Consider the following 27,229-nt stretch of genomic DNA (forward strand, 5'->3'; position numbering starts at 1 on the left):
ATTCTAATGTTCAATAATAGGAGAATGGTTTAGTAGATTATAATTTATAGATTATGGTATTGGTGAAATTTTTATAGCTTAGGGTATATTATGGGTAGACTTGAATCAAAACGAACAAGAACACATGTAGATGATACATAAAGTGTATTATCAGCCTTACATATTTCAAGGTGTGCTTTGAAAAGTCCTAAAATTCATGTAAAAGATTGAATTAATTACACACACATACATTCCAAAAGGGATCTATATGGTTTAGAAGAAATAAACAGGAACATGGCCTACAAATGACTTGTTCTACCTGGACATTTGCCACTATATATCCACTTAGTTTAAAAAAGGAAATACAGTACTAGGATTGTTTTTCTTTTTAATTGCATATAAGACTACACTTTGGTTGCTACATTTTTGACTACATTGTCACTCTATAACTTACTGCTTCCTTAGCCTACTGTTCTTTTGTAACTACCATCTGCCTAATGAGTTAATCTCAGCCATAATTTCAACTGCCTTGTTTCCCAGCAAACCGTATATATATATACATGAGCTTGAATAGACCAGACCTCCCACTATCCTTTCATCACTTCTTTTGTCTGCTTTCAGCCACCTCAGCAATAGTTACTTTGGGATAACCATAACAAAAGTGGTCTCCAATTCTTTGTTTTTATTTAATATTGAGTGTGGAGAATAGGAGGAAATTAGAACAGTTGAGGGAGGTCTTAGATTCTTGGCTTGAGAGGTTTGAAAGAATGCAATTGTTCTTTATTTTGGAATTGAACAATAACTGTGGGTGCATCCATGCCATTGTCCAGTTGTCCTAAAACATATTATAAATGCAAAATTTCCATGGCAATTCTGATTCTGTAGGCTAAGATAGTATGTGGGACTTATTTTTGCAAATGTCTCAGTTATTTTTGATGCAATTTAGGTGAAAACAATTACATCCACAGTAAGTACATATTAATAAATGTGAATCTAGAATAGATTATATTTTCCAATTTTTTTCCATTGGATCTGTAGGGGGGAAAGCTCTCAAATACAAGAACCTTAAGTTTACACTGTGTTATGGGCTGAATTATGTCCCCCCCAAATTTATATGTTGAAGCCTTAACTCCCCGTACCTTAGAATGTGACTGGGTTTGGAGATAAGGCTTGAAAGAGGTGATTAAGTTAAAATAAGGTCATTAGAGTCAACCCTCATCCAATCTGACTGGTGTCCTTAGAAGAGGAAATAAGACATACAAAGAGACAGGAGTATGCGTGCACAGACAACCACGTGAAGAGGCAGCAAGAAGGCAGCCATTTGCAAGCCAAGGAGAGAAGACTCGGAGGAAACCAAGCCTGCTGCTGTCAGCTTAATCTCAGATTTCCAGCCTCCAGAACTGTGAGAAATAAATTTCTATTGTTTGAGCCACCAGGACTGTGGTATTTTATTATGGCAGCCTTAGTAAACTAATACACACTGATTATGTCTACAGGCAATGCCAGTCGGTCCAGGACATTTTAATAAACAGCATACAGCTTTTGTCTTCTTTCATACTCAGTGAACCACACTTACATGCATCTCATTCAAGCTTATGAAGAAAAATTCCTAAATACAAGACCAAATACCGTTGAATACACTTTTAGTATAAATTTTTATATCCCAAACATAGGCTGCAGAACAAACCACTCAGAAAGCAATTCCAAATGTTGTTTCTTCCCCTATAAATCTTATAGAGTTTTAAATTGTAGTTAACTGAGAACTCAACAGTTTCAACTGGTAAAACATTTTAAAATACTCATTAAAATAGGAGCGTAATTGCAATTAATTCAAGAGTAGAGTGCTTCTGATGTTTAAAAATGAGCCTTACCTTTGTTTTGGGTTCTAGAATTTTTACTCCATAAATTGATATTTGCAACTCAACTTTAGGAATTTTCTGGCCTTCAGATTTCTTGATATGTCTTGCAAACTACAAATGAAAATTTATTCACAAAACTGTAATTCTGTTTCTATAGAAAATGAACACATATATTTGGAGCTCATATTCAGTGTTGAAATTTCATTAAATAAATTATTGCCCATTATAAAGTATTTTTATAAACTCCACACGGCCCCCAAATATTTAGAAATCAAACTGAAGCTAAGGAGTGAAGTAATTATCCCAGATAAAACACTCAGAACGGACTTCCCTGGTGGCGCAGTGGTTAAGGGTCCGCCTGCCGATGCAGGGGACACGAGTTCGTGCCCTGGTCCGGGAAGATCCCACATGACGCGGAGCGGCTGGGCCCGTGAGCCATGGCCACTAAGCCTGTGCGTCCGGAGCATGTGCTCCCCAACGGGATAGGCCACAACAGTGAGAGGCCCGTGTACCGCAAAAAAAAAAAAAAAACAAAAACAAAAAAACACACTCAGAACTAGACTCAGCCTAGAAGTATTGAAATGTCCTGGCTTTAACTGGCAATGCTATTCTCTCCCTACTTTCCTTCTCTCCTCCCTCCCCCCCCTTTCTTCTCAAGAAATAGAAGAGAACTATTGAAAAAAATTGTATTTATTACCCCTCTTGTAGGGGTTCAAGAAGTTATTTCCTAGTATAACATTTTGTTAGCATATGGATCACCCTAACTCGATTCAAAACAGAGTATCTGTAAGGCAAGATGGGGTTTCAGTCCTCTTTTGTGTGTCATATTTATATGCATTGTGTATTTCTTTCTAATGTGAATACACATGGTATAGTTCAGTCCCAGAGCAGAGAGTGTTTAAAGGCCTCTTTCTCTTTTCATGATTTTGCACTGCCATGGAGAATAACATAATTAATGCATATAAGAATGCCTTGAAATGTCTGCCTTGATATCCAGGGAGGGGGTTACGGGAGAAGGGTTCCATTTGCTTTATTTCATTTTGGGTGGTATAATTTTTTAGTTTGCTATCTGTCCTGTTCTATAAATACAGGCAGCTTTTTTCTCGGTATTCAGCAGTCTTACATTCTGCACATAAATGTGACTAATTCATGCCAGAGAATTTTCTTTTTTGTCTTTAAGAAACTTGTTTTGCTTCAGCGCAGACCTTTAAAAACTATCCCAGCTCTCTCCCAAAGAAAGTGGATTAATTTGTTTCTCTTCCCTTCATAATCTTCTTCCTGTATTGGTATAATCAAAGCAATTTGGGGGTTTTCACATATGGAGGCTGACAAAATAAATCAGCTGCTTTCCATCTATGTGAACACGTCTGAACAAAGCCAATCCCATGGCTGGCCGCAGAAGCAGTCTAAGCTGGCTTCCTGGGTGCTGCTCTTTTCCAGAAACAGACAATGAGCAATAGCTCTTGCAGCCTTTTCCACATCTGGACACAACCTTTCCTGTGACCTTTTTTAGTTTCCAAAAAGTCCGTCACAAAACAACCACTAATGTTAAACTTATCTGTTATGTCTTTTCTGCCAGAAAAAAAAAGGAAAAAATGAAAAAGGGGAGGAAGTAGTGGCTACAAGTAGAATAAACAAAGAGAGGAGCAAGGAGGGAGAGAGGGAGAGAGGGGAAACAAGAGAACGAGACAAAGAAAAAGAAAAATAAACATAAAATGTCTGATCTATGGCTTGTGAAACCTTTTCTTCTGCTTCATATCAAGATGAAATAATTGTGCTCCAAGAAGGTTCAGAGATCATCCAATCCCATCCTCCCATTTCAAAGATGAGAAAAGTAAGTCTCAGAGAAGTCAGTTACCTTGGTCATAAAATGGATCTGTAGCAATCAGGCCTAGAACCTAGTTTTGCTATCTACTAATAACTGTTTTCTTTTGCCCAGCACATTGTCTGAATTAGAGAAAAAAAACCTTCCAGTTCTATTTTCATGTTTATCAAGGTTGATACTGGTTATTGGCCTTGACTGTTGCACAAATGTTGCAAAACATTTAAGCCTAAGGTTATATTTGTTAAATCTATAATGTTTTAAACAAAGTTTAATATTCTCATTCCTGCTTGTTTTTTGTTTTGGTTTTTTTTTAGTTTAAGATGACTGTATTCTATCTACAGTTTGCATGATTTCTCTAGGTCTCTTTTCCTACTCGTAGACCTCTCAAATGTGTTCCACAATACATCTAATTTACATTTTGGAGACACATTCATGCTCACATTGTATTCTTTTCTCTCCCTATTTACTACTTAAATGTTAATGCTTGAAAAGCCTTTCTGCAAATTTTTTTCCATTTTTGCTTCAGTAAATTTATTTCTTGGTCATCTAGATAGAGTGATCTACCAGTAAAACTTGAATATAATAATCTAATAAGAATATTCAAAGGGGGTAAAGCCTAGGAATTCTGGAGGATATCTGGATGCAACAAATGAATAAACAAAAACAAGCCTTTATCACCACAAAATGATGGGGAAGGATAAAGTATTACTTGAAATAAATAAAGTACTTAGTTAAATATATGCCACTTGCAAGTAGAACAGCTAAAGAAATTTTAAAGGGAGCACAACTGAGTTTCAATATCATCATCACACAATTTCTATCCATTTCTCAAAGGACTTAAAAAGTGAAATCTAACTATATTATTAATGGAATATACATTAGGCAATAAAAATTAATGAATTAATTCAAATTCTTTTTGTGATTCTTATAAATTGTTGATTTAATTAAACATTTTCCTGATAACTCTTACAGGGATACCAGCTATGTATGTACGTTTATAATTAAAATAATCTTTAAGTATTTCATTAATTAAATAACTGGTTATGAAGACAAAAACAGAGTGTTATGCTACCCAGAGAGAGTGAGGTCAAGTAGAGAAACTGCTGGGCCTATATTTAACAGAACTTTTCAGTAATTTCCAAGGCCACATAGCTTGAGGTAGCTTCATGTAATTTTGTTAGCTCTGCTGGGGTGAGGGGTCTGTCCTCTAAAATTGGGGTCCAGGAATGCTGCTCCCTGGTTATCTCCCAGAGAAATCAAGAAGTTTTGGGTCTACATACCAATATTCATCCACATGTAAATATCACAAGCAGATTGTTGATGAAATATATTGAGCCCTCTGACATTTGTACTAGTTGTATTAAAACTAAATAAATCCTTATTAAAAATAAAATTCCTTACAATAACAATGATATTAAATATCTAGAAGTCAAAAGGGTTTTTTAATTATCACTTTTTGAAAAATTTGGAATTTTCTTAAATTGTAGACTAAAACATGATTAAGAGATAGAAATTGTTGAACATGATTGAGAAATAGAAAATATGCTGTTTTGATATAGAATTTCTGAAAGTAAACACTTATAAAAATTATAATATTTAAGAAAACTTTATGAACTATAAATTCTCCACAAAATGACAGAAAAATAGTACCCAATAAAATAAATCAAAGTTTTAAAATTTTTCTTGAAAAATTATTAGGCATCATTAAACACAGAAGCATAAAAAAATACATTATTGAAAATCTTGTAAGTTTTCTATCATCTTGTATTAGTCATAAATTTTGAATTCTTTAATGTCAGAAGCCAATATATTAATATTGCAAACTTTTGAAAAATTATTAAATAGAAATGAAATGTTACCTTATGTGGCAAATATAATACTGAACTATAGTGGATAAAAAAGTAATCAGAATACATATGTTTAAGAAAAGTATGCAGGAAATTAAAATGGGGGATGTGTACACAAAACAGGGTTAATAAGCAAATTTCTTTTTTTTTTTATTTTTATTTTTTAGTAGAGCTATAGCACCATCTTCTGGTCATCTCTACATGACAACAGAATTAAACAGGAGCCAGGGTCTAAGTTCTTAAAATAAATGTAAATATTCTTGTATACTCTTGAGTTGTAGCATCTGCCCTTTGATACAAAGAAACAAACAAAAAAACTTAGAAGTAAATAAAAAACATTGTTTTATTTATTTTCATTAGTTCATGAATCATTACCCTTAGATATACTTTCCTTATCTACAAAATTTTTACAATCAATAGAGTAAAGATTGCTTATTAGATTAAGTATTCGGGAAGATACTTGAAAGACAAAAGCTATTATCAACTGAGTATAAATTTTTAAACTATACTTCATGATTTTTATCTTATTGTAAACCACATTCCTTTATTAACAGAGTACATTTCCAAATAGGAAACTACATAAGAACTGAAAATAAAGTTTCACAAAAATACATTAAAAACTAGCCATTTTTTAGAAAGCATTTCATCTCAAATATCTGTTTGTTACCTAGTCATTATGTAATTGAATCTTTTTGGGTTTGGATTTGGGTTCACTGAATAAAGAACCTCCTAGGTATAAAGAAACATTAAGTGTAAATATCATCATTCTTTTATAAAACATCCTGATTGCAGTGAAGTTGGATTCATACCCAGAGTGTGCAACGTTCTGAACATTTAAATAGAATCTTATTCTAAATGTTGTCCATAAATTGTAAGACTTTTAAAATTCTCTATTAGTGCTTAAAAGTATTTGCCAAACAAGCACAAGTATAAATTACTGCCTAATGAGTAGTTAAAAGAAATGGTTGGCTGGTCCCCTTTTTCTCCAAATGGGAGTGAGATCATCTTAGGACCTTTTAGCATATATCTTTAAAAATAAGTAAAATATAAAATACATAAAATATTTTAAAATACAAAAAAATTAAGAAAAGTCAGGTAAAATAAATGGATTAAAATATTACCTTTTATTTCTTTACCCAGAAACCAAGCCAACTCACTTCAATTTTTTTCTCAATTTAAACACTCAGTAGATTCCACCTGATATGACATTCTCAAAGCAAAGTAATACTTTTTAATGTCTATGATTTTGCCTCTCCTATGGAATAATTGGATGAACTCTAAATAAAGTCAGAGAAGGGTTGTTTCTAAAAAAAATTTTGAGAACAACCATAGAGAATAACAATAAAGTATGTTAACAAAATAGTGCTATGTTAAATTTTCTTTTTTTCTTTTTTTTTTTTTTGCGGTACGCGGACCTCTCACTGTTGTGGCCTCTCCTGCTGCAGAGCACAGGCTCCGGACGTGCAGGCTCAGCGGCCATGGCTCACAGGCCCAGCCACTCCGCGGCATGTGGGATCTTCCCAGACCGGGGCACGAACCCGTGTCCCCTGCATTGGCAGGCAGACTCTCAACCACTGCACCACCAGGGAAGCCCTTAAATTTTCTTAATGAGACAAACATGAGAATTCTGTTGAAGGAGTTTTTCAAATCTTAGTATCTCAGAGGGAAGGATGTCTTTTGGGATGGGATGCAATTAGAAAAACATGCGAAGGATGCATGGCAGCTTACATAAGATTTTCTCAGGAAACTTGCTGATTCTTAGTATGTGGAGTTGCTTAGTGTCCTTTTCTGCTCTTACTCTCACCAGTTCCCCAGGTCTGCTCATAGATATGGCCAGATCCTCGTGGATTTGTCCTTTAGGACGTCTTTAACATATAGTGCAACAGCAAAATGCTGCTTTGTAATTAAGTCTAATTCTATACTTTCAACTGGTGAATATGATATTCTAACTTTTAGAGACAGTTGTTCTGCCATTATTAGTCTTTGAGTTAGGGCACAAGTCCACATTGCAAAGTAAAGGCAAGCTACGGAATGTCAACACATAAAATATTGCCATTACATTTTTTTTGTTGAGTATGAAAAATTATACCTTAGAAAAATACAAAGAGTGGTCCACACACAGAAAAATAATCGTGTGTACATAGTTATTACTAAATATGTTTCCTTGATCTAGAGATATTCATTCAACAGACCATTTTTACCAGGGTGAAGCCATATCTGCCACAGAGCTATTCATGCTTTGAATTTTCACCAGTCTACTGATGACTGAAGATAAATTCAATACACTAGACACTTATCTGGAGGGCTTTCCCTACCTTTAGCTTCCTTACAGCATCTCTCACAACTTCTGTTCCTTTGGGCTGCTCCACTTCTGTGCTGCCAAGAAACTGAAAATGGTCACTTGTGAGACAGGCTTTACTTTATCATATGTCAGTAAGTCATGTTGAAATATATCATGGAATAATAGAACGATGTGATAGTAATTCAAGTCCAAATCCTAAATAGAAGTTACTAATTTATATTATTTTATATGAAAATATAAATACATTACTTAATCATATACAATTCCTATTATTCAAGGTTTTTTTAAAACATACTTTTCCTAAATACTTTACTTGAAGATTTGTACTGGAAAGAAAATTAAAGACATTTCATTGGGCCCAGAGAAATAAAGTTGAACTCAAATTTAAAATACAATTACAATTAAAAATTATCTGAAAATTTAAAGCATATGATTTTTATGTTGTCAATAGTATATTTTGAGATATTAATGTGGTTTAATACAGTTTATAATGTCAAATCAACATCTTTCTTTGTTTTCCAATTAGCACACTTGTACAGCATGTAAAATTTTAAAATACATACTTTTTTAATACCCAGTATACAACATTCATCAAAGCCATAAGCTAAAGTACATTCAAAAAATTTTTAAAAAAAGCTCTACAATTTTACTAATAGTTAAAATATCCCTGGAGGTTTTTAGTTAAAACCTGACCTATCCCCCCAAAAAAGAAAAAGTTTCATAATAATTACGACATTGTAATAAAATCTCTATCCTGGAAAGATATAATACCTCTTAAACAGAAGTCCAATATCATGAAATGTTCAAGACCAATTAGAATTGACATGTGGATATTTTATTCTACAGATTATTTCTATATAAATAGCAAATAATCATTAAATTCATTAGGTATATATAATTTTCCAAAGACTTTTTTTCTTGTCTCATACTATCAATCATCATAACACCAGGGTGGGATAAGAATTCATCACTTCTTATATAAATAGACATATGCATGAGTATGTATGTGTGTATACTTTACATCAAATAATTAAGTAGAACATTTTTCATGTGTTAACTCACAGAATAAAAGGGAGCAAAATAGTAATGTCAGGGTATCTTTTAAAATCACATTTAATTCCTTCTTTCATTCTTTTTAAAAAAAAATTTATTGGAGTATAGTTGATTTACAGTCAGCTAGTAACACAACTATAGCTGTGTTAGTTTTAGGTGTACAGCAAATTGAATCAGTTATACACATACATATATCTACTTTTTTTTTTTTAGATTCTTTTCCCATATAGACCATTACAGAGTATTGAGTAGAGTTCCCTGTGCTATACAGCAGGTTCTTATTAGTTATCTATTTTATATACAGCAGTATTATCTATACTGACATATATATATGTCAATCCCAATCTCCCAATTTATCCCTCTCTTTCATTCTTGAAAAAACTAACAATAACAACTAAAGAAATGAGAGTTTTGTTTTTCAAAATGGGCTCTGTGTATTACCTGTATGAGAATTACCTAGGTTAAAACATAACAATGTTAAAACATTACCTAGGCTAAAACATTTACCTAGGTTAAAACATAACAATGAAGATTTCTCAATTTAATAAGTAGGGCTAGGGAATTCTATTTCTAAAACCATCACAAGTGATTTCTCGTACTAAAATCTAAGGAACAGACTTAGAAAATAGTAACAGCTGAGGAGAACAGTAGAAGGTAGATAGAAAAGGTGAGCTGAAAATATAGGAGAGGGGCTTCCCTGGTGGCGCAGTGGTTGAGAGTTCGCCTGCCGATGCAGGGGACACGGGTTCGTGCCTCGGTCCGGGAAGATCCCACATGCCGCGGGGCGGCTGGGCCCGTGAGCCATGGCTGCTAAGCCTGCGTGTCTGGAGCCTGTGCTCCGCAACGGGAGAGGCCACAACAGTGAGAGGCCTGCATACCGGAAAAAAAAAAAATATATATATATAGGATATAACTGCTGATCCTGTTTCTAATGAGCTCATGCAGAGAACGTGAAGCTCAGAAGCATTAAATTTCAGTTTTCAGATTCTACAAGGTACAACAGTTTCTTTTTCTAATATATTCAAACTATGCCAAACAACTGCAACTTGGTCTAGATGTAATATCATTAGGCACTAGGTTTATCCCTCTGTGACCTCAAATTGGTTGACCAGATCTGCAAAAAAAGACCAAAATTAATGGAGAAATTCTCGGCTAAAAAGGAACTGAAAACCTGCTACTAAGATATGTGAGACAGCCAAATCGATTCCTGACACCAATGGACCCATCACATTTCTTCTGTTTCCGGACAGTGTATTCAACTTTGGCTTCATGATACAATAACTTGGGAGCTTTAAACTTAGACCAGTGCCTGGGACTCTGATTTAATTAGCTGGGGCGGAGCCAGGGCATCTGTGCATTTTAAAGCTCCCCAGGTGATTTTAACGTGCCACCAGATTTGAAAAGCACTGTTTTAGATCGTGCAGAAAGAGTAAAGGGTTCAAGTGACAGGAGGGGAGCGAACACAGTAGAAGCTATTTAGTTCTGAGTAAATCCATGGGGTAAACTCTTCTCAACATCTCTGAAATTATCACTGAGAGATTCCCCATCAGTGGTGGTCTAGTGTTAGCAAAACAGGAAGGTAAAAGCAGACGATACTGCTAAGGGATTACTGAACTATAAGAAGGAAGCGTCTGATGTGTTGATAACAGACTGTAAGAGTTGCTAGAAATATTTATGGAAAATATTCATACTTCGGCAGTAATGTCATGAGTCATAGTGGTTATACGTAAATAGGCCCATATGGGAAAATTATGGAAGAACTCCAAGTACATTCTAAATGAATCAACCTCTTGCAGTGCTCCAGGAACATTTTAATATGTTTCTTTCACATTGGCTTTAATTAAACCATCTGAGTAATGAAACACAGGGAGAAGCCTTGAGTGATTGTGGGAACTAAGCTTTAAAGACTTCCAATATGAAGCTTGCCGCTTAACCCTTTTTTTCTATGTAATGTTGGATGAACTGAATGGAAATAATTTTAAAACCGAAAAGCAGATTATTCCTTATAATAGTTCCTGTATTTTTAAGTTATAAAAGTCATGATACTTAGATTAAATAGTTCACATTTGTGTGCATTCCATGTCTATATAAAATATTTATAAGACCCTTGAATATGACACAGCATGCTGGAATAAACTCTAGGCTTAGAATCTGAAGATACTGAAAGGTCACTTAGTCTCTGCCTTATTTGAGTCTTGAAAAATAAGGATAATAATATTGTTCTTCTCTCCTTACAAAATTGCTCTGAAGATCAACTGCAGTAAGAGATAAGAAAAAAAACAAAAACAAAAACACCCTGTAAACCGCAAAATGCTTTATAATTATGAGGGATTGTCACTTCTTAATTTAATGATTGTTTGGGGAAGACACTAGAATTCAGTGGATATTGTTAGTGCCTGCTCAACTCTCCTTGGATCTTCTTTATCAGTGCTGGGATCCATCCTCCAGCTTCCCCATGCTTTGCTGGTAATGGCTCACACACAAGACCTTCAAAGGATTTCCTTTGGGCAATGAGGTCACTTTGCCAGTACAGACAGCTGGAGACACCTGGAAGTTTTTTGCTTTGCCCCATATCACAATATTCCTTAGCTAATGACTGGTGTAGAAAAATAGAAAAATAACTTCATATTCTAAGGAAAAAAAGATTTAGAGCCAAGTTTACAGATTACAAGGAGAGAAAAAATACATACTGAGATATGAAAGGGACTAAAAGTTTAAACTCCCATGCCCCAGCTCTTCATAGGAAAAGAGGGAAGTGTGTAAAACAAAGCAGAGGAAGAAATGGAACCCAGGAATCAAGGGGGTGGGGCAGTGACAGAGGGTGTTAACCACGACATATATGACAAATCAAGGCACAGCAGTGTAGCAGGTTATCCAGAAATAAAGAAGAAAATAACAAGAGTTGAAAATGGTTACTTCAGTGAGTGACACTTGGGAAAAGAGCTGAGGAACATTTTGCTTTTTCATTATAAGCCTTGGGGAAATATTTGTTTAAAATGGACATGGATAACTTTGATTAAATAAAAATTGAATTAAGTCCCCAAGTGATAACAAGTTAAAGTTGCACATACTCATTTATTCCTTAAAAAAAAAAGAGAGTATTTACTATGAGTCAAGCATTTACTAAGTGCTGGGTATATAGCAGGGGGAAAATGTCCCTGTTCTAGTGTAGTTTATATCCCAGGGAGCATACCTGTGTATGTGCGCATGTATGTATGTATGTCTGTATCTATATATTTCTATGTTCATGTCTAGATCACAAACATATTTCTAATATATCTTAGATGGCATAAGTAAAAATAACACAAATAATAACATAAATTGAGTAGAGTGTAATATTTAAGATCGAGTGATCAGGAAAGTCCTCTCTAAAAGGGTGACATTTTAATAGCGACCTGAATGAAAGGAAGAAATGAAAGCTACTCAAACATATTGAGTCTAAATTCCTTTGATGTGTCAGTTAGAGTAGCAGACTCAACAGCTGGGTATACAAAGTAGAGCTTGGGGAAGGAGAATTCTGGGTAAAAGGTGTGGATTAGGGAGACCCTGGCACTGAGGTCTCAGTGGAAGGACTGAGGAGTGCCAGAACCACGGGTCCCCAGGTAGCTGCCATGCTGCAGAGGGAGATGAAAGAGAAGAATGCTGCCAACAGAAATAAGTTAAATATTCGGTGAAAGGGCAAGGAGAATCAAGAAAGTTAGATCCTTAATATTAGTAATCAGGGTTATCAGATTAGCAAATAAAATTATAGGATGCTGCTGTTGGTGGGAATGTAAAATGTTACAGCTACACTGGAAAATAGTTTTGGTAGTTTCTCTGAAGACTAAATATGCACTTATCCTAAGGTACAGCAACTGTACTTTTTGGTGTTTATCCCAGATAGATGAACACTTATATTCCTGTAAATATTTTTGCATTGATGTTCACAATGGATCTATTTGTATTAGTCAAATGTCAGAAACAACCCAAATATACTTCAGTGGGTGGATGGTTAAACAAACTGTGGTACATCCATACCATGGAACACTACTCAGCAATAAAAATAAGTGGACTATTGTTACACACACAACTTGATGGATCTTAAGGGAATTATGCTGAATAAAATAAGTTAATCTCAAAAATTCTTTCTGTTATGAAATTTACCTAAATAAAAAATATAGAAAATTTGTTTTACAATCTCTTAGAAAATGGGACATTGGTATGTTGAACACTTTCAATTGGGTAAAAGTCATTGCTTTTATGTTTTAGCAACTTTATGTCTTAGCTCCTCCATGTGGCAGAAAAAAAATAACAATGATGAGAAGAAAGTATAATGTATCAGACTGTTTTTGCTTTATACATGTAGATTCTAAGTGCTATTTTTCAGTGTGGCAAAAGAGCAAAAGAAAGTTATGTGTTCCGAGGCCAGTGATAATGGTGGGTGCTCTTTTTCTTATTTCAAGTATTCAAGATTTTATCAATTATATTTATTCAGAGTCTCCAATAGACAACATTCTTTTCAGCACATACTTTTTTTGAAAGATCAGGCATTAGACCTTACATAAGTCCAAGTGTGTGTCTTGCACAATTGTGTGTCTGTGCTTTGAAGATCTGCAACAAAATTTTTCTGTTTACTTATGAATAAACATTTCTACTTTAATAGTAATGTATGTTCACTGTAGGAAATTTAGAAACTATAGAAAAATGTATCAATGAAAATAAGCATCAACTTCTTTCTCACAATCAAGAGGTAATTATCATTGAAAATGTAATATGTTTTAAATTTGTTACTGTTAAAGTAATCAGCTAGTGATAGTATTAGGCAAACTTACAAAAACAAACAAAACCTCTTAAATTACTATATATGACTGATTCCATTTGGGGCATTATTGTGTGTGTGTGTGTGTGTGTGTGTGTTTAAATTTTGGCTACTAGTTATTAAAAGGATTGAAGATTAGAATACTGAATAATGTTTTGATCCTAGATAATATGGACAGATAGTAAAGATATAAAACATAAAAGGACATTTACAATATATTAGACTATGAAAAGTAAGATGACAGTGATATAAAAATGTTTTGTGTATTCTTAGTCTATATATTGAAAGGTATAACAACATAGCATATATTTTTCACAGATTTTACAAACTATAAAATGTCTTTGGAAAATCATCAATAAAGACTTTGACAAATACAGAGCAAATTTTTGATACTTTAAAGCTAATTATATATTCTGTGCAAATAGTCCAACCTATGCATCTCTTTGGTCAGTGCATTTGGATACTTAGTAAATGCACTCACAGCAGATATTTTAGAGGCTGGAGGTTGTTGAAATTAAAAAGAGAAAAATGTCATCAAACTCACTATTATATACAAAAATATTTACTTTATAGACTTTTAAAATTAGAATGCTATTAAGATATTTCATATCTGGCTTAATATTTTCCAAAACTCCCACAACTATTTTTCAATCAATTAAAATGACACAGGCTTTTCTTTTAAGCTAATCTGAAGTGATGTCTGTAGTCATTTCTTCCAGTTATTTCATTGTATTCCATTATGCCTAAAATAAGCATTTTGCAAAAACGTGTGAAAGTTTGAGAATTACACCTTCATTTTCAAATATTACTTAAAATTGACTTTCTTTTTTCCCACTTAAAAGACTGAATAGTTTGTTTTATGACTTGCTTCTTTGCCAGTAGAGAGCAGTGTTGGCCATCATATGGACGTAATTATAATATCTGCTTTTCTTGCTTTCTCAAATGTTTTTAGAATCACTCTGTAAATATGAAAATGTGGGTTTTTAAAAAATAAATGCCAGATAAACAACAACTAAAATAATTAACTAAAGAGTTACTAAGCTAGCTGCTAGGAAATCTGACACTAACATATGAAAGAGCTAACATAAATACATTGAATACACGTTTATATCAAATTCAAAATATGCCAATTGTATGTAGATAACATGTTCTCTATACAATTATTTTAAAATAATAAAGGAAAATAATTTTCATTTTGTAAAACATAAAAGCTTTCTCTAACATCAAGGCTAATAAATAACTCTTGGTAGCATAACTACCAATGGATATTTTAACTACAGAAGAAAAATAAATGAGTATGTCTCTATCTTTGTAAGCAAGGTTTCAGAGACTCAAACAGGATGGGGCTAATTTTCTTGGCATTAACTTGACTGCATATGTGTATTAAAAAAAAACCACAAAAAACTCCCCAGTACTTAAACCTTCCAGCTACTCAACTGCACCCAGTAGATAACCCATACAGGAGTAAGTCAATTTAATTTTATAGTCTTTATTTGGCTGACTCTCCATGTCACAGTGCCAAACAATATAAAAAGCACATCATAATAATCAATTGCTAAAGAAAGGTCAGAATCAATCGAACTTAAACCTATTACTTAATTGTCAAAACCATAATCCTAAAAAATAAAATAAAATAGATCCATCAAAAAAGAAAGGATATAATTTAAACTAAATACTCTAAAGGTTATCCTTTAAAGGATGAGCAGGATTTAAAAGAGAATAAAAAATACTGGGGTCAGTGTTTAAAAGTTTACATTTTATATTTGATTTGATAGTTATTCTCACTTTATTGTAGTAACTTTCTATTAAATTGTATCTTTTTTATTATTGTTATATTTTATTTTTTATTTTTGGCTGCGTTGGGTCTTCATTGCTGCACGCGGGCTTTCTTTAGTTGTGGGGAGTGGGGGCTACTCTTCGTTGTGGTGCACGGGCTTCTCACTGCTGTGGCTTCTCTTGTTGCAGAGCACGGCTCTAGGTGCACGGGCTTCAGTAGTTGCAGTGTGTGGGCTCAGTAGTTGCAGTGTGCAGACTCTAGGGCGAGCAGGCTTCAGTAGTTGTGAAGCACACGGGCTCACTAATTGTGGCACATGGACTCAGTAGTTGTGGCGCACAGGCTTAGTTGCTCCATGGCATGTGGGATCTTTCCGGACCAGAGATTGAACCTGTGTTCCCTGCATTGGCAGGCAGATTCTTAACCACTGTGCCACCAGGTAAGTCCTTAATATTAAATTGTATCCTCTATCTTCTTATTTTACATGAATACAGAGTGTATTATTTTAACAGGCTCTTGCTATTAAAACAAGATTCCTAATTTTAAGGCAAAACAAACCTAGTTGCTATAAACAAGAAACTGTGCTCATTGCCCACTGTGGAAAGGTCTCCCAAATCGAGTTTTGAATAACACAGTCACAGTAAGAAGCACTGAGGGTTTTGTTCTGTCTCAGAGACCCCTCCACAGTCAAACTTCTTTTACATCTGAGGAGTGAGACAGGTGGAGTGAAGGGCAGAGCATTCACCTGTGTTGTTATAAATAAAATTATTACAAAAATAAATAAACACCAACTTACACAGAAAACCAAAAGCATGGGCTCTGAATCCAGACAGGCTTTACAATCCATTTTCTCCTTAGAGAACCACTTGATTGTGGACTGTGGAGATATTATCATTCAACTCCCATTATTTTATAGATAATATAAACTGAGGACAAAGAAGGTGAAGTGACTTCTGAAGGTCACAAAGCTTTTCAGTAGCAGAGCGAGGGCTAGGATTCCAGCTCTCCTAATTTTCAGACATATACTTTATTTTTGCTAACTTAAATAAAACAGAAACAGAAGGAAAGATAATATAGTATACTGGATATATATTACCCATTTAGGCCACATCCATTTGGTTAATTAAGTTTTAAGTTATAGGTTCTTCCTACTGTGAGATATGCTTAAGATGTGAGGAAGTCACCTCACACCAGCCAGAATGGCCATCATCAAAAAAGTCTACAAACAATAATTGCTGGAGAAGATGTGGAGAAAAGGGAACCCTCCTACACTGTTGATGGGAATGCAAATTGGTACAGCTGCTATGGAGAACAGTATGGAGGTTCCTTAAAAAATAAAAATAGAACTACCATACAACCCAGCAATCCCACTCCTAGCCATGTACCCGGAGAAAACCATAATTCAAAAAGATACATGCACCCCGGGACTTCCCTGGTGGTGCAGTGGTTAAGAATCCACCTGTCAATGCAGGGGACATGGGTTCAAGCCCTGGTCCAGGAAGATCCCACATGCCACAGAGCAACTAAGCCCATGTGCCACAACTACTGAGCCTGCGCTCTAGAGCCCATGAGCCACAACTACTGAGTCCACATGCCACAACTACTGAAGCCTGTGCGCCTAGAGCTCGTGCTCTGCAACAAGAGAAGCCACCGTAATGAGAAGCCTGCGCACCGCAATGAAGAGCAGCCCCTGCTCACCTCAACTAGAGAAAAGCCCACATGCAGCAATGAAGACCCAACACAGCCAAAAAAAAAAGAAAAAGAAAAAAATATACATGCACCCCAATGCTCATTTCAGCGCCATTTACAATAGGCAGGGCATGACAGCAACCTAAATGTCCATTGACAGACAAATGGATAAAGAAGATGTGGTACATATATACAATGGAATATTACTCAGCCATAAGAAAGAACAAAATAATGCCATTTGCAGCAACATGGATGGACCTAGAGATTGTCATACTGAGTGAAGTAAGTCAGACACAGAAAGACAAATATCATATGATATCGCTTATATGTGGAATCAAAAAAAAAGGGTACAAATGAACTTATTTACAAAACAGAAGTAGAGTCATGTATGTAGAAAACAAACTTATGGTTACCAGGGGATAAGGGTGGGGGGGGATAAATTGGGAGACTGGGACTGACATATACACACTACTAATAAAATAGATAACTGATAAGAACCTGTTGTATAGCATAGGAAGCTCCACTCAATACTCTATAATGGCCTATATGAGAAAAGAATCTAAAAAGAGTGGATGTATGTATATGTATAACTGATTCACTTTGCTGTACACCTGAAACTAATACAACATTGTAAATCAACTATACTCCAATAAAAATTAAAAAAAAAAAATCTGAGGAAGTCAAAAGAATATTTGGTTGGCTTTACAGTTAGGTAACCTGAATTTCCTCTACCATTTCTTTATTGAAGCTCTCAGAGCCTCAGTTTCCTCATTCATAAAATGGGGATAACACACAGTGTTTCTGTGAGAATTAAATAAGAAAATGCAATCAGTGACTGGCACAGAGTGAATGTTCACTGAATTTATGCTTAGAAATTAAAATACAATAATAAAATAACAGTCACAACAAGAATTTAAAAAAAGTCAACCTACCAACAGACTATGAAGTAAGCAAGAAAAAAAAACCTATTTTAGGCCACTAGTAGTCAGTTTTTGGCTATAGAGGCAGCTAGAATCCTTACCAACACATACACAGGTATATTCTTTCCTCAAAATTTTATTGGTTATTTTTAAACACTTATTCTTCTAAATTCTCATTGTAATTTAATTTCATTGCAATGTAATTAATTATACAAAATGAGATGTGAGATTTTTAGGATATCTATGAAATACCTACATGTGGATACCTTATCAGTAAGTGTTTATACTGTTTTTCAGGAAGGCCAAGTACTTTTCTTGCTAAATATATTCCTAGTTGCTTTATAGTCTGGGGTAAACAAGTTTTTTAAAATTCTATTTATAACAAATTATTGCTACTATGGGAAACATTTACCCTGCATTTAGTCAGCTTACCAAATTATCTTATTAAGCTTAGCAGTTTTATTTCTTTTGAAAAATGTGAATCTACTGGAATGTAATTATCAATATCTTTCTCAATATTGTTACAAATTCTTTCATCTTCCTTGCTTACAAAACAATGTTAAATAACAGTTATAACAAGTATCCATTTCTTATTCTTAATTTTCATGAGATTAAGCTTTTGGCAATACAATATACTGCTTATTATTCTACTTCTGTTTTAAATAACGTAATTGCCCCCAAACTTCTTGTGCTCCTGAACTCTGTCCAAAAAGAATATATTTATCCGGAGAAGGCCCTAATATTTCAAAGAACCTCCACATTTCTCCTGAGCTAAATTTATCTCTTCTTCTCCCTTTTGGAGAGAACATTCCTTAAAAGCTCTGCATCCATCCTAATTCAGGGGATAACATTTCCAGTACTTCCCCTCTGAAACACTATGTTATCATCATCATTTCTCTAACCTCTTCCTCCTCATCATTATTATTTCTATATGCTAATTCATTTAAAAAATATTTATTGTGTACCATCTCTGTGTCAGTTTCTGTTCTAGATACCAGGGATACAGCAGTGAACAAAACAGATCCAAATCCCTGACCTACTAATGCTGCTGTAGGCTACACCCTTATCTTCAGTGCTCAGAGGCGGTGCCTATATTTTCTCACAGGTTTTTTCATTCCACTCCACCTACAGCCCTATTATGTATAATCTAAATAAACTGCAACAAGAGAGCTTCCAAATCAACAATAATTGCCATAGTGGAGCTCTCTGGCTGTATGTGATCAGTTTTGAAATCTTAAGCCGTCTTGGAGAAGACCTCATCCCAAGCTGTGAGCAGAACTTCTCCTTCACATTTAAATATCACAGAAATGAGTGACCACATTAAGGGATTCTACTACTCAAACTGCTATCCTTGTTTCTTTAGGAAGGGAGAAAAATCTACTTTTTAGATCTTGATAGGCTGTGTATAGCTCTTTCGAGTGAAAACTGAGTGTGGGCTCATGATACTCCTGCAATGCAGATATATTTATTTCTTTCAACAGACCTTCTGTCAATGACTAATATGAATGATCACTTTGTGAAGCACTGCTACGTGCACAGCGCTCATTAGTGTGCTGTGATGGTACAAGCAAAGAAGACGGGATCCTGCCCCTTGGGGTTTTACCTGCTAGATTTAGAGATTCAAACACATACAAGGAAAGGCAAAGACAACAAAAAAACAAGACAAACAAAAACCTGAGATCTGGAACAGATTGAGACAAGCTTAACGTACTATTCTACTCCCATCAGGGGCCCTCAGAGGCACAAGTGAAAGCTGGCTCTGCACCGAGCAGGCCTTCTTTTAATCAAGAAATGTTTACTGAGGACCTACTATGTGTCAGGCACTGTTCCAGGTACTTAGATACAGTGATGAACAGAAGAGTCAAAGTCTCTAGGGAAGTGGCTTGGTGGAAACATGCATAAGGGTTTAGAACCACATGGACACAAAGTTTGAATTCTGCCTCTGCCACTTGATAGGTTTATGAATCTTAACATCTCTGAGCAGCAGCATCTTCTTTGGTAAAATGTAGATAAATATCCCTGTATTTATAAATGGTTATAAGCAAAAATCGTATGGGTAAAGGGCCTGACACATAGTAGGCATTCAAAAAATATTTGCTTCATTCAATAAATGCTCCTACAGGGAAAGATAAATACTGTATGGTATCTTTTATATGTGGAATCTAAAAAATACAACAGACAAGCGAATATAACATAAAAGAAGCAGACTCACAGATATAGAGAACAAACTAGTGGTTACCAGTGGTGGGGGGGTGAGGGGTAATATAGGGTAGGGGAGTGGGAGGTACAAACTGTTGGGTGTGAGATAAGCTCAAGGATGTATTTGTACAACACGGGGAATATAGCCAATATTTTGTAATAACTGTAAATGGAAAGTAACCTTTAAAAATTGTATAAAAATTTAAAAATAAAATAGAAAAAAAATACATGCTCCTAAATGATACATAGGTGCTGATTATTTGGTTCTATATCCTAAAGTAATGCTGGAAAAACAGAGTTTGTGACTGATTATTTTCAACAACGGTCAGGGTTTTTTTTCTTCTGATTTTATAGACTCAACATAATTCTATTAATAGGGCTTAAATAAGTCTTCTGGGAAGCTGATGACTCTGGCTAATTAAGTGGCAGATTGGGAAATACAGACGCATCAAGCATCCAACAATGGCAGAGTCCTGGCAATTTCTACAGGGGAATAGGAGAATGAGTGGGTCACTCTGATTTTGTGTAACAGTTGCGTCCATTTATGGAAGGATTCTGCCTTGCAATCAGATGCTGCTATGAGGATGCTGCTGTTTTATCTCATTAGCTAATAGCTGAATTCCCTGTTCCCTGTTTGTAAAAGTGAGCAGCTATTCTGCTTCTACTATCACAACTCATTCTTCCTACTTTTGTTACCATTAAGCCCATCTACTTCTAATTTAATTTGATAATTCAGTTTATTTTTTTAAGTCTACACTTTTTTCTTTTTAAAGACAATTTTATTTATTTATTTTCAATAGTTGAAGTCAGTTATCACTAATTAGCACCGATTAGACTTCACTGTAATGTTTAACTGGCTTTTCTTTAACCTTACTATATGCTGATTTTATTTGATTATCCTTGACCTTTAAAAAAATCAGTTGTCACATATTCCTCAGCAGCTTTTGAGAGTATTTTTCAGTTGCCCTTTGAAAATTCTAATCCTGGTATTAACATAGACCTTTATGTTTTTATTGGAATACTTCTAAAAATTTAATAACCTGATTAGTAACTATAATTCCAAACTATATTAAAAATTCCCTTTATATATACAGAATTATATTGCAGTATATTACTTTTCTCAGAAAGAACTATATACATTTCTATTTCCCATGATATATTTGATTAATATATCAAATACTTAAATTTGCTATATTCACACTGCAAAACTGGTATTTGAGAAGAACCTTTACTTTACATGCAGTTCCATTATTAATATGACTAAAGTTTAAAGTAAGTTACTTATTTTTAACACATTTTTAATTTAAGCATTTTATGACATGCCGTTTCAATTCCTTGCTCATCAGAATTAATATACTATATATATACTGGCTCAGGCCTGAGATTAATTTATTTTCATTTAAAAGCAATAAATGTTATTAAAATGCACAAATAAGTGAAGTATTAGCAAAGATATAATAGCATTAAAATCATATTTATTTGCATTTCATTTCGGGGCTAATCTAGTACAAATTTCAAAATTATATATGGCCACAATAGAAATTATGCATGCTGCTACATGTAAGAATTAGAAAACATATGGCATTCTCTCTTTGCACCAAAAATTTACATTCTGTTACTGAATATTCAGGTTAAAAGATCTATCCAAACTCAGGAAGCCTCACTCTATAAAGCCCCAATAACCCCCGCTCCTCCCCAGTAATGGAATTTTACTAAAGACTCTGAGAGTTTCTGCCATTTAAACATGATTAAGTCTTTATCTGAAGGTAGATGGCATTGCACACATCAGACACCTTGGGGAAGGGCCTTTTTAAGTCCTTGGTAACATCTCATTGGAGTTGGAGGGCCTCAGTCACTAGAACCCCATCTGTCAAGCTTTGCCTGTAGAAATCCTGCCAGCAGCCTGCAGGAAGGAATGCAAAGTGGGTGGTTGGTAGGGAAAATGTCACGAGAAGGGCAAGTAACTTTCCCTTATTCTCAGCAGTCTTGTGAGCCTCGCCACAGAAAGTACTTTTGGCTTGTTGCTCTAAAACACTTCCTGAGAGAAGGAAGAAATTCAGGTTGTGGTTGGTTCTTCTGTACTTGGATTGAAATTTCCACTGTTATTAGGATAGCAAATTTACCAAGTTACCATATATACTATTTGTAAAATACAAATCGTCACGTAAACACTGAAGTCAAGGGGCTTTATTTTTGTTAATTCTTATTGTCCTCAAAGATTGGCTGTTTACTGAATGACCAAGTCAAACTTTATTCTGCCAAGGATATAGTGCTAGGAAGAATCTCTGGACTCAAATTAAGATTTGAATCTTGGCTCTGCTGTTACTAAGTTTTTGGTCAATCTACTTTACATTTCCAAATGTTAGTCTTTATAAAAAGTGGTAGTGATACTTCTATATAGAGTCATTCTGAGGATTGCTGAATATAATGAGAATACAGTATTTAGTATTTAATAGTATTTAGTATTTAATAGGCTTGTTTCATTTAATCAAGTAGGAGAACTAAAACTATTTTATAATAAAAGCCAAAGAGTCTCTTTGAAATTAAACTGTTCCATACTACATGATCCAGATATATTATAGAAAACAAGTAATCAATTAGCTTCTGGTTTTTATCTACTACTTTGAAATTATATAAATGTGAGTAAAAAGGCAAGGGTGTTTGTCATGCTAGTTCCCCCCCACCATGGTTTTATTTTTTTAATTTAAAAAAAATTTTTTTTAATATTTATTTATTTATTTACTTGGTTGCGTCGATGCGGCAGGTGGGCTCCTTTGTTGCGGCTTGCCAGTTTCTTAGTTGCGGCAGGAGGGCTCCTTAGTTGTGGCTTGTTAGTTGTGGCATGTGAACTCTTAGTTGCGGCATGCATGTGGGATCTAGTTCCTGGACCAGGGATCAAACTCGGGCTCCCTACATTGGGAGCGCGGAGTCTTAACCACTGTGCCACGAGGGAGGTACCCCACCCATGATTTTAATGTCCCAGTATAACTCCAGGAATTTAATAAATGGGAATCTGATATTTAAGTGGGACTATGAAGTGTCTGTGTGTGTGTGTGTGTGTGTGTGTGTGTGTGTGTGTATACCAGCAAATATACTCATGGGCCTGTATTTAAAATAATGAAAGGAAAAGAACGGATAAATAGGGTACTATTTAATCAAATGTTAGAGATAAAAAATATACAGGAAACATTACATTTAAACTTTACTAAGTGCTAAGTATAGTGCTTATGACTTTTTCCAAGAAACTTCTAAATTTAATAAGGTAAAAATTTGGTGTTACTAAAATTATATCTGCTGTTAAATTAAGTGGTATAAGTGGACTATGTAGGTGTGTGGTGATCTCATTAATGAGGTCATGCAGTTGGTCATTGTACAAAAGAAGGTAGTCTGAGGTAATCAGAAACACACTGGTTCAGTGACTATAAATTGGTTAAAATCTGAAACTTGTGCTGTTAAATGATCCAGTTTGTGAAGGTCAAGGTACAGCATTCAGGAAGTATATCATCTAAATGATCTCAATGCCTCTAATTAATATGTCTCAAGTTCAATACATAGATAGATAGATGTACTGCTTTGGGGCCAAAGTATTTAACCTATTGGTTATGATTTTCTGTCTAAACAGACTTGTACATGGATAATTGTACTGCTAGCTAGAATAGCACATCTGCATCCAATGGGTAAATCAGTTATAGGCCATATCTAAAGATTTGGCATGCTATATCTGTTTGCTTGAGAATATTTGTTGACAGGGAGATCAGTACCTCACAAGAGCATTTGCTACTATACAGTAGCATTGTGTATAATATTCTTCCTAGTATGGCGTTATTTTGGGGAGAATGACAATGAAGCAGAAGCTAAAATACTGAAGGAACAAAGGAGTCACCTGGGGATTACAGATGACTTAAATTAGGAGAGGAAGAGTGGCACAGTTTGATAACATGAGACTCAGAGAGAGTAGGAAAAGGGAAGGAAAGTCAAGTCGCTTGCCAGGCCAGGTGTTCTGGGAGGAGTTGTGCGGAGAAAACATCCACCTCTTGTGGAAAGTGTTCAAGGTCGGCAAAGGCAACAGGGGATTTCGAGTCCTCAGAAGAGAGCTGGTTTTCTTTGGAGCAAGAAGAAGCAGTGTTCAGAGGAGAGGTGGAGGACAAAGGGGATTTTGCTGGTGATTGATCTTGAGTTCCCAGAGACCCAGGCATAGCTCCTTCTTCAAAGAAAAAAACTTTTTTTATTTCATTGATTTAAAAACTAATTGTACTATGTCTGAAAATGTACTTAAAATGTCTTATAAAGAGTCATAAAATAGAGGAAGATAAAATAAATTAGAAAAATGAAGCAAAAGGAAAATAAAGCAAGAATGTAGAGTAGAAATAGGTTTGTAGTCAAAAGCCATGTAATCCTGTAAATTTTCTAGAAGTGGATCCTAAACTAGGCTTCAATTTCTTCAGCAGCAGCATAAAGAAACATCATCAGTTAACTATGATTCACTGTTAACAAGGAAAAATAAAAATAGAAGTGTTTCATATATATGACGGGACTTTGATACGTAACTGGATTAATATGTGATTTCACTGGCAGAGTGTTTGATAGTTCATTAAATTTAAACAGCACACTAGATATTTGTTTTACTTTTATAATAACTATGAACAAAAAAACAACTGCACAGTTATTATTGACTTTATTTCAACCTATCATCTTTTATACTATGTTCAAGTATATTGGAGAAATACCTATCCCTTTCAATCAAAATGGGATAAAACATTAACTACTTTCATCTTTGCATTCTGTCCTACACAGTTGCCTGTCTAAATAACTTTCTTTATAATTATTATATTAATATTTAATTTACTCAACCATGAAATACTTCCTGGCTGTGAAATGCACTTCGAGGCATTGTAGGGTAGATATAACATACAGGCAAATAAAGCCCTACCTTAAAAATGATTCTCCTGAGTATAGTTCCCACTTCCAATAGATCTGCCAAGCTTTTAAAAGTCTCAATGAGTTTCTAGAGTCAAGTTTTCCAAATTGAAAAAATATGAATCATGACATCTTGTCAGTTTTATTTTTCAGACGATACATTTTTCTTAAAGCTTTCCTTATCTCCACATTGTTAATGTTGGAAGAAGTCATGACATTCCCTTCTACAGTACCGGGTAGTGACAGCTGAATTATTTCTCCTACTTAGCTCTCCCAAGTATCATTGTTAGCATTATTTTTGAGACATTCTGTAGTACTAAATCAAGGGTAGTAATTATCAAGGAAAAAATGTGTTGGGTCAGTTATAATAAACATTTTAAAAATGCTTGTCAAGGCTTTACTTTAATAAGTATATGTTAACATAAAGTTAAATCCAGAGAGTTAGGATGTAGGTAGGTATAGATTTCTGAGAATTAATTTAAATGTACATCAATTACTAAAACTTTATCTTATACAGTATTTCCAAAATAAACACAAATGACAGCATTACTGATTCAGGGATTCATAAGGCATTAGCTGGGTCTGTGCTCTCAGTCATTTGTGGAAATAATTCAGTAAGTGGTTTATATGCAAAGCCCATGGCAGTTGTGTTCATATCTACTTATGTTTACAGGAAAAGGAGACTTTCCAAGAAAACTCCATTAGCGTGTCCTTTAAAAGCTCCTCAAGAAGCTATGCTCTGCTGGCATTTTGAAATACTCTGGGATTAAATAAAATTCTTGCAGATGGCTAGAAATTATGGAGAAAAGGATGATTTCTAAAATCTACTATGTGTTATACACTGCCTTCAAACATAATACCTCATTTAAGGGTAATGAAAACATCAGGAAATGTTCCATAAGTTTGTAGACTGAAGGCAGACAATTTCCACCTTTAGATTGCTAAAACAAATGACTATATAAATTGGACTCCATCGGGGCTTCCCTGGTGGCGCAGTGGTTGAGAGTCTGCCTGCCGATGCAGGGGACACGGGTTCGTGCCCCGGTCCGGGAAGATCCCACATGCTGTGGAGCAGCTGGGCCCGTGAGCCATGACCGCTAAGCCTGCACGTCCGGAGCCTATGCTCCACAATGGGAGAGGCCACAGCAGTGAGAGGCCCATGTACCGCAAAAATACAAATAAAAAAAATTGGACTCCATCAAGTCTTGCTAATCATAGATGGACATTCAGAAAATCTTGATAGTGATGGCTATACTATGCAAACACATCCAAGAACAGCTTAAGAGAAGTATTTCCATTGCACTGGAAATTTACTCCTTATTTTAGCACAATTTTATTACAAGACTTTTATACCAGAAAGTTTTATTTATCCAGGTGTCACCAGTACAATGGATTATTCGTATCCTGAAATTTTCTTTTTCTTCTCCCAAATCGTCACCTTTGGATGGTTTTAATGCTTATTAACACTGCCACAGCTGGTATGCAACAGCAAAGAGAACTGAAACTAAAGACACTCAATTTTGCTGCTCATTATTAGCTTCCCCTAAAGACTCATAGGGAGCAAGGTGGACCGTATTGATTAAAATAGGCTTTATCTGTGTATTTCATTTGTTTTTTTTGCTACAAAGAAAATACCCTGATCTTTCCCACTGCTTCTCAAGTACACTGCAGTCAAAATGCAAGGTTTTAGGCTCACTCTGGACCTACTAAATCAAAATAAGTGAACAGGAAATCTTCATTTTTTACAAGCACACCAGTTTAAGCAACACTGATCGATTCTAAATAAACCCAAATGTGATTACTTCTGCATATTCAATGATAACGTTTCTCTGTACCACAAAGCATTGTGACAGCTCTTTATCTGGTCAAGGATATGCATGCCCTACTTACTAAAATGTCTACTTGTATTAGGATAGTGCAGAAAGGGTTGTGTACAGTTTAAAAAATGGGGCAATAGGGTAGCACGTAGCAGCATTCTCATGGATTAAAGCCCACAACTCTCAAAAGCAACTTTCTCTTTTTTGTATACTTCTATACAGAAGGTTGCTTTAATGTAAAATTCAAAAT

At 34.8% G+C, this 27,229-nt stretch overlaps 1 protein-coding gene across 8 annotated transcripts in view; it reads right to left on the reverse strand.

Moving 5' to 3' along the window:
- GULP1 (GULP PTB domain containing engulfment adaptor 1) overlaps window positions 1–27,229 on the reverse strand; it is a 367,352-nt gene that overhangs the window by 46,984 nt on the left and 293,139 nt on the right. For all 8 annotated transcript variants that reach the window (XM_073807501.1, XM_073807502.1, XM_033859966.2 and 5 more), the window contains 2 exons: window positions 7,826–7,897; window positions 1,851–1,949 (listed from right to left, as the gene is read on the reverse strand). In XM_073807501.1, coding sequence (XP_073663602.1) covers window positions 1,851–1,949; window positions 7,826–7,897 — 171 coding nt within the window. The remainder of the gene's footprint in view (window positions 1–1,850; window positions 1,950–7,825; window positions 7,898–27,229) is intronic.

The sequence above is a fragment of the Tursiops truncatus genome, chromosome 7, assembly GCF_011762595.2.
Source record: "Tursiops truncatus isolate mTurTru1 chromosome 7, mTurTru1.mat.Y, whole genome shotgun sequence".
Lineage (NCBI taxonomy): Eukaryota > Metazoa > Chordata > Mammalia > Artiodactyla > Delphinidae > Tursiops > Tursiops truncatus.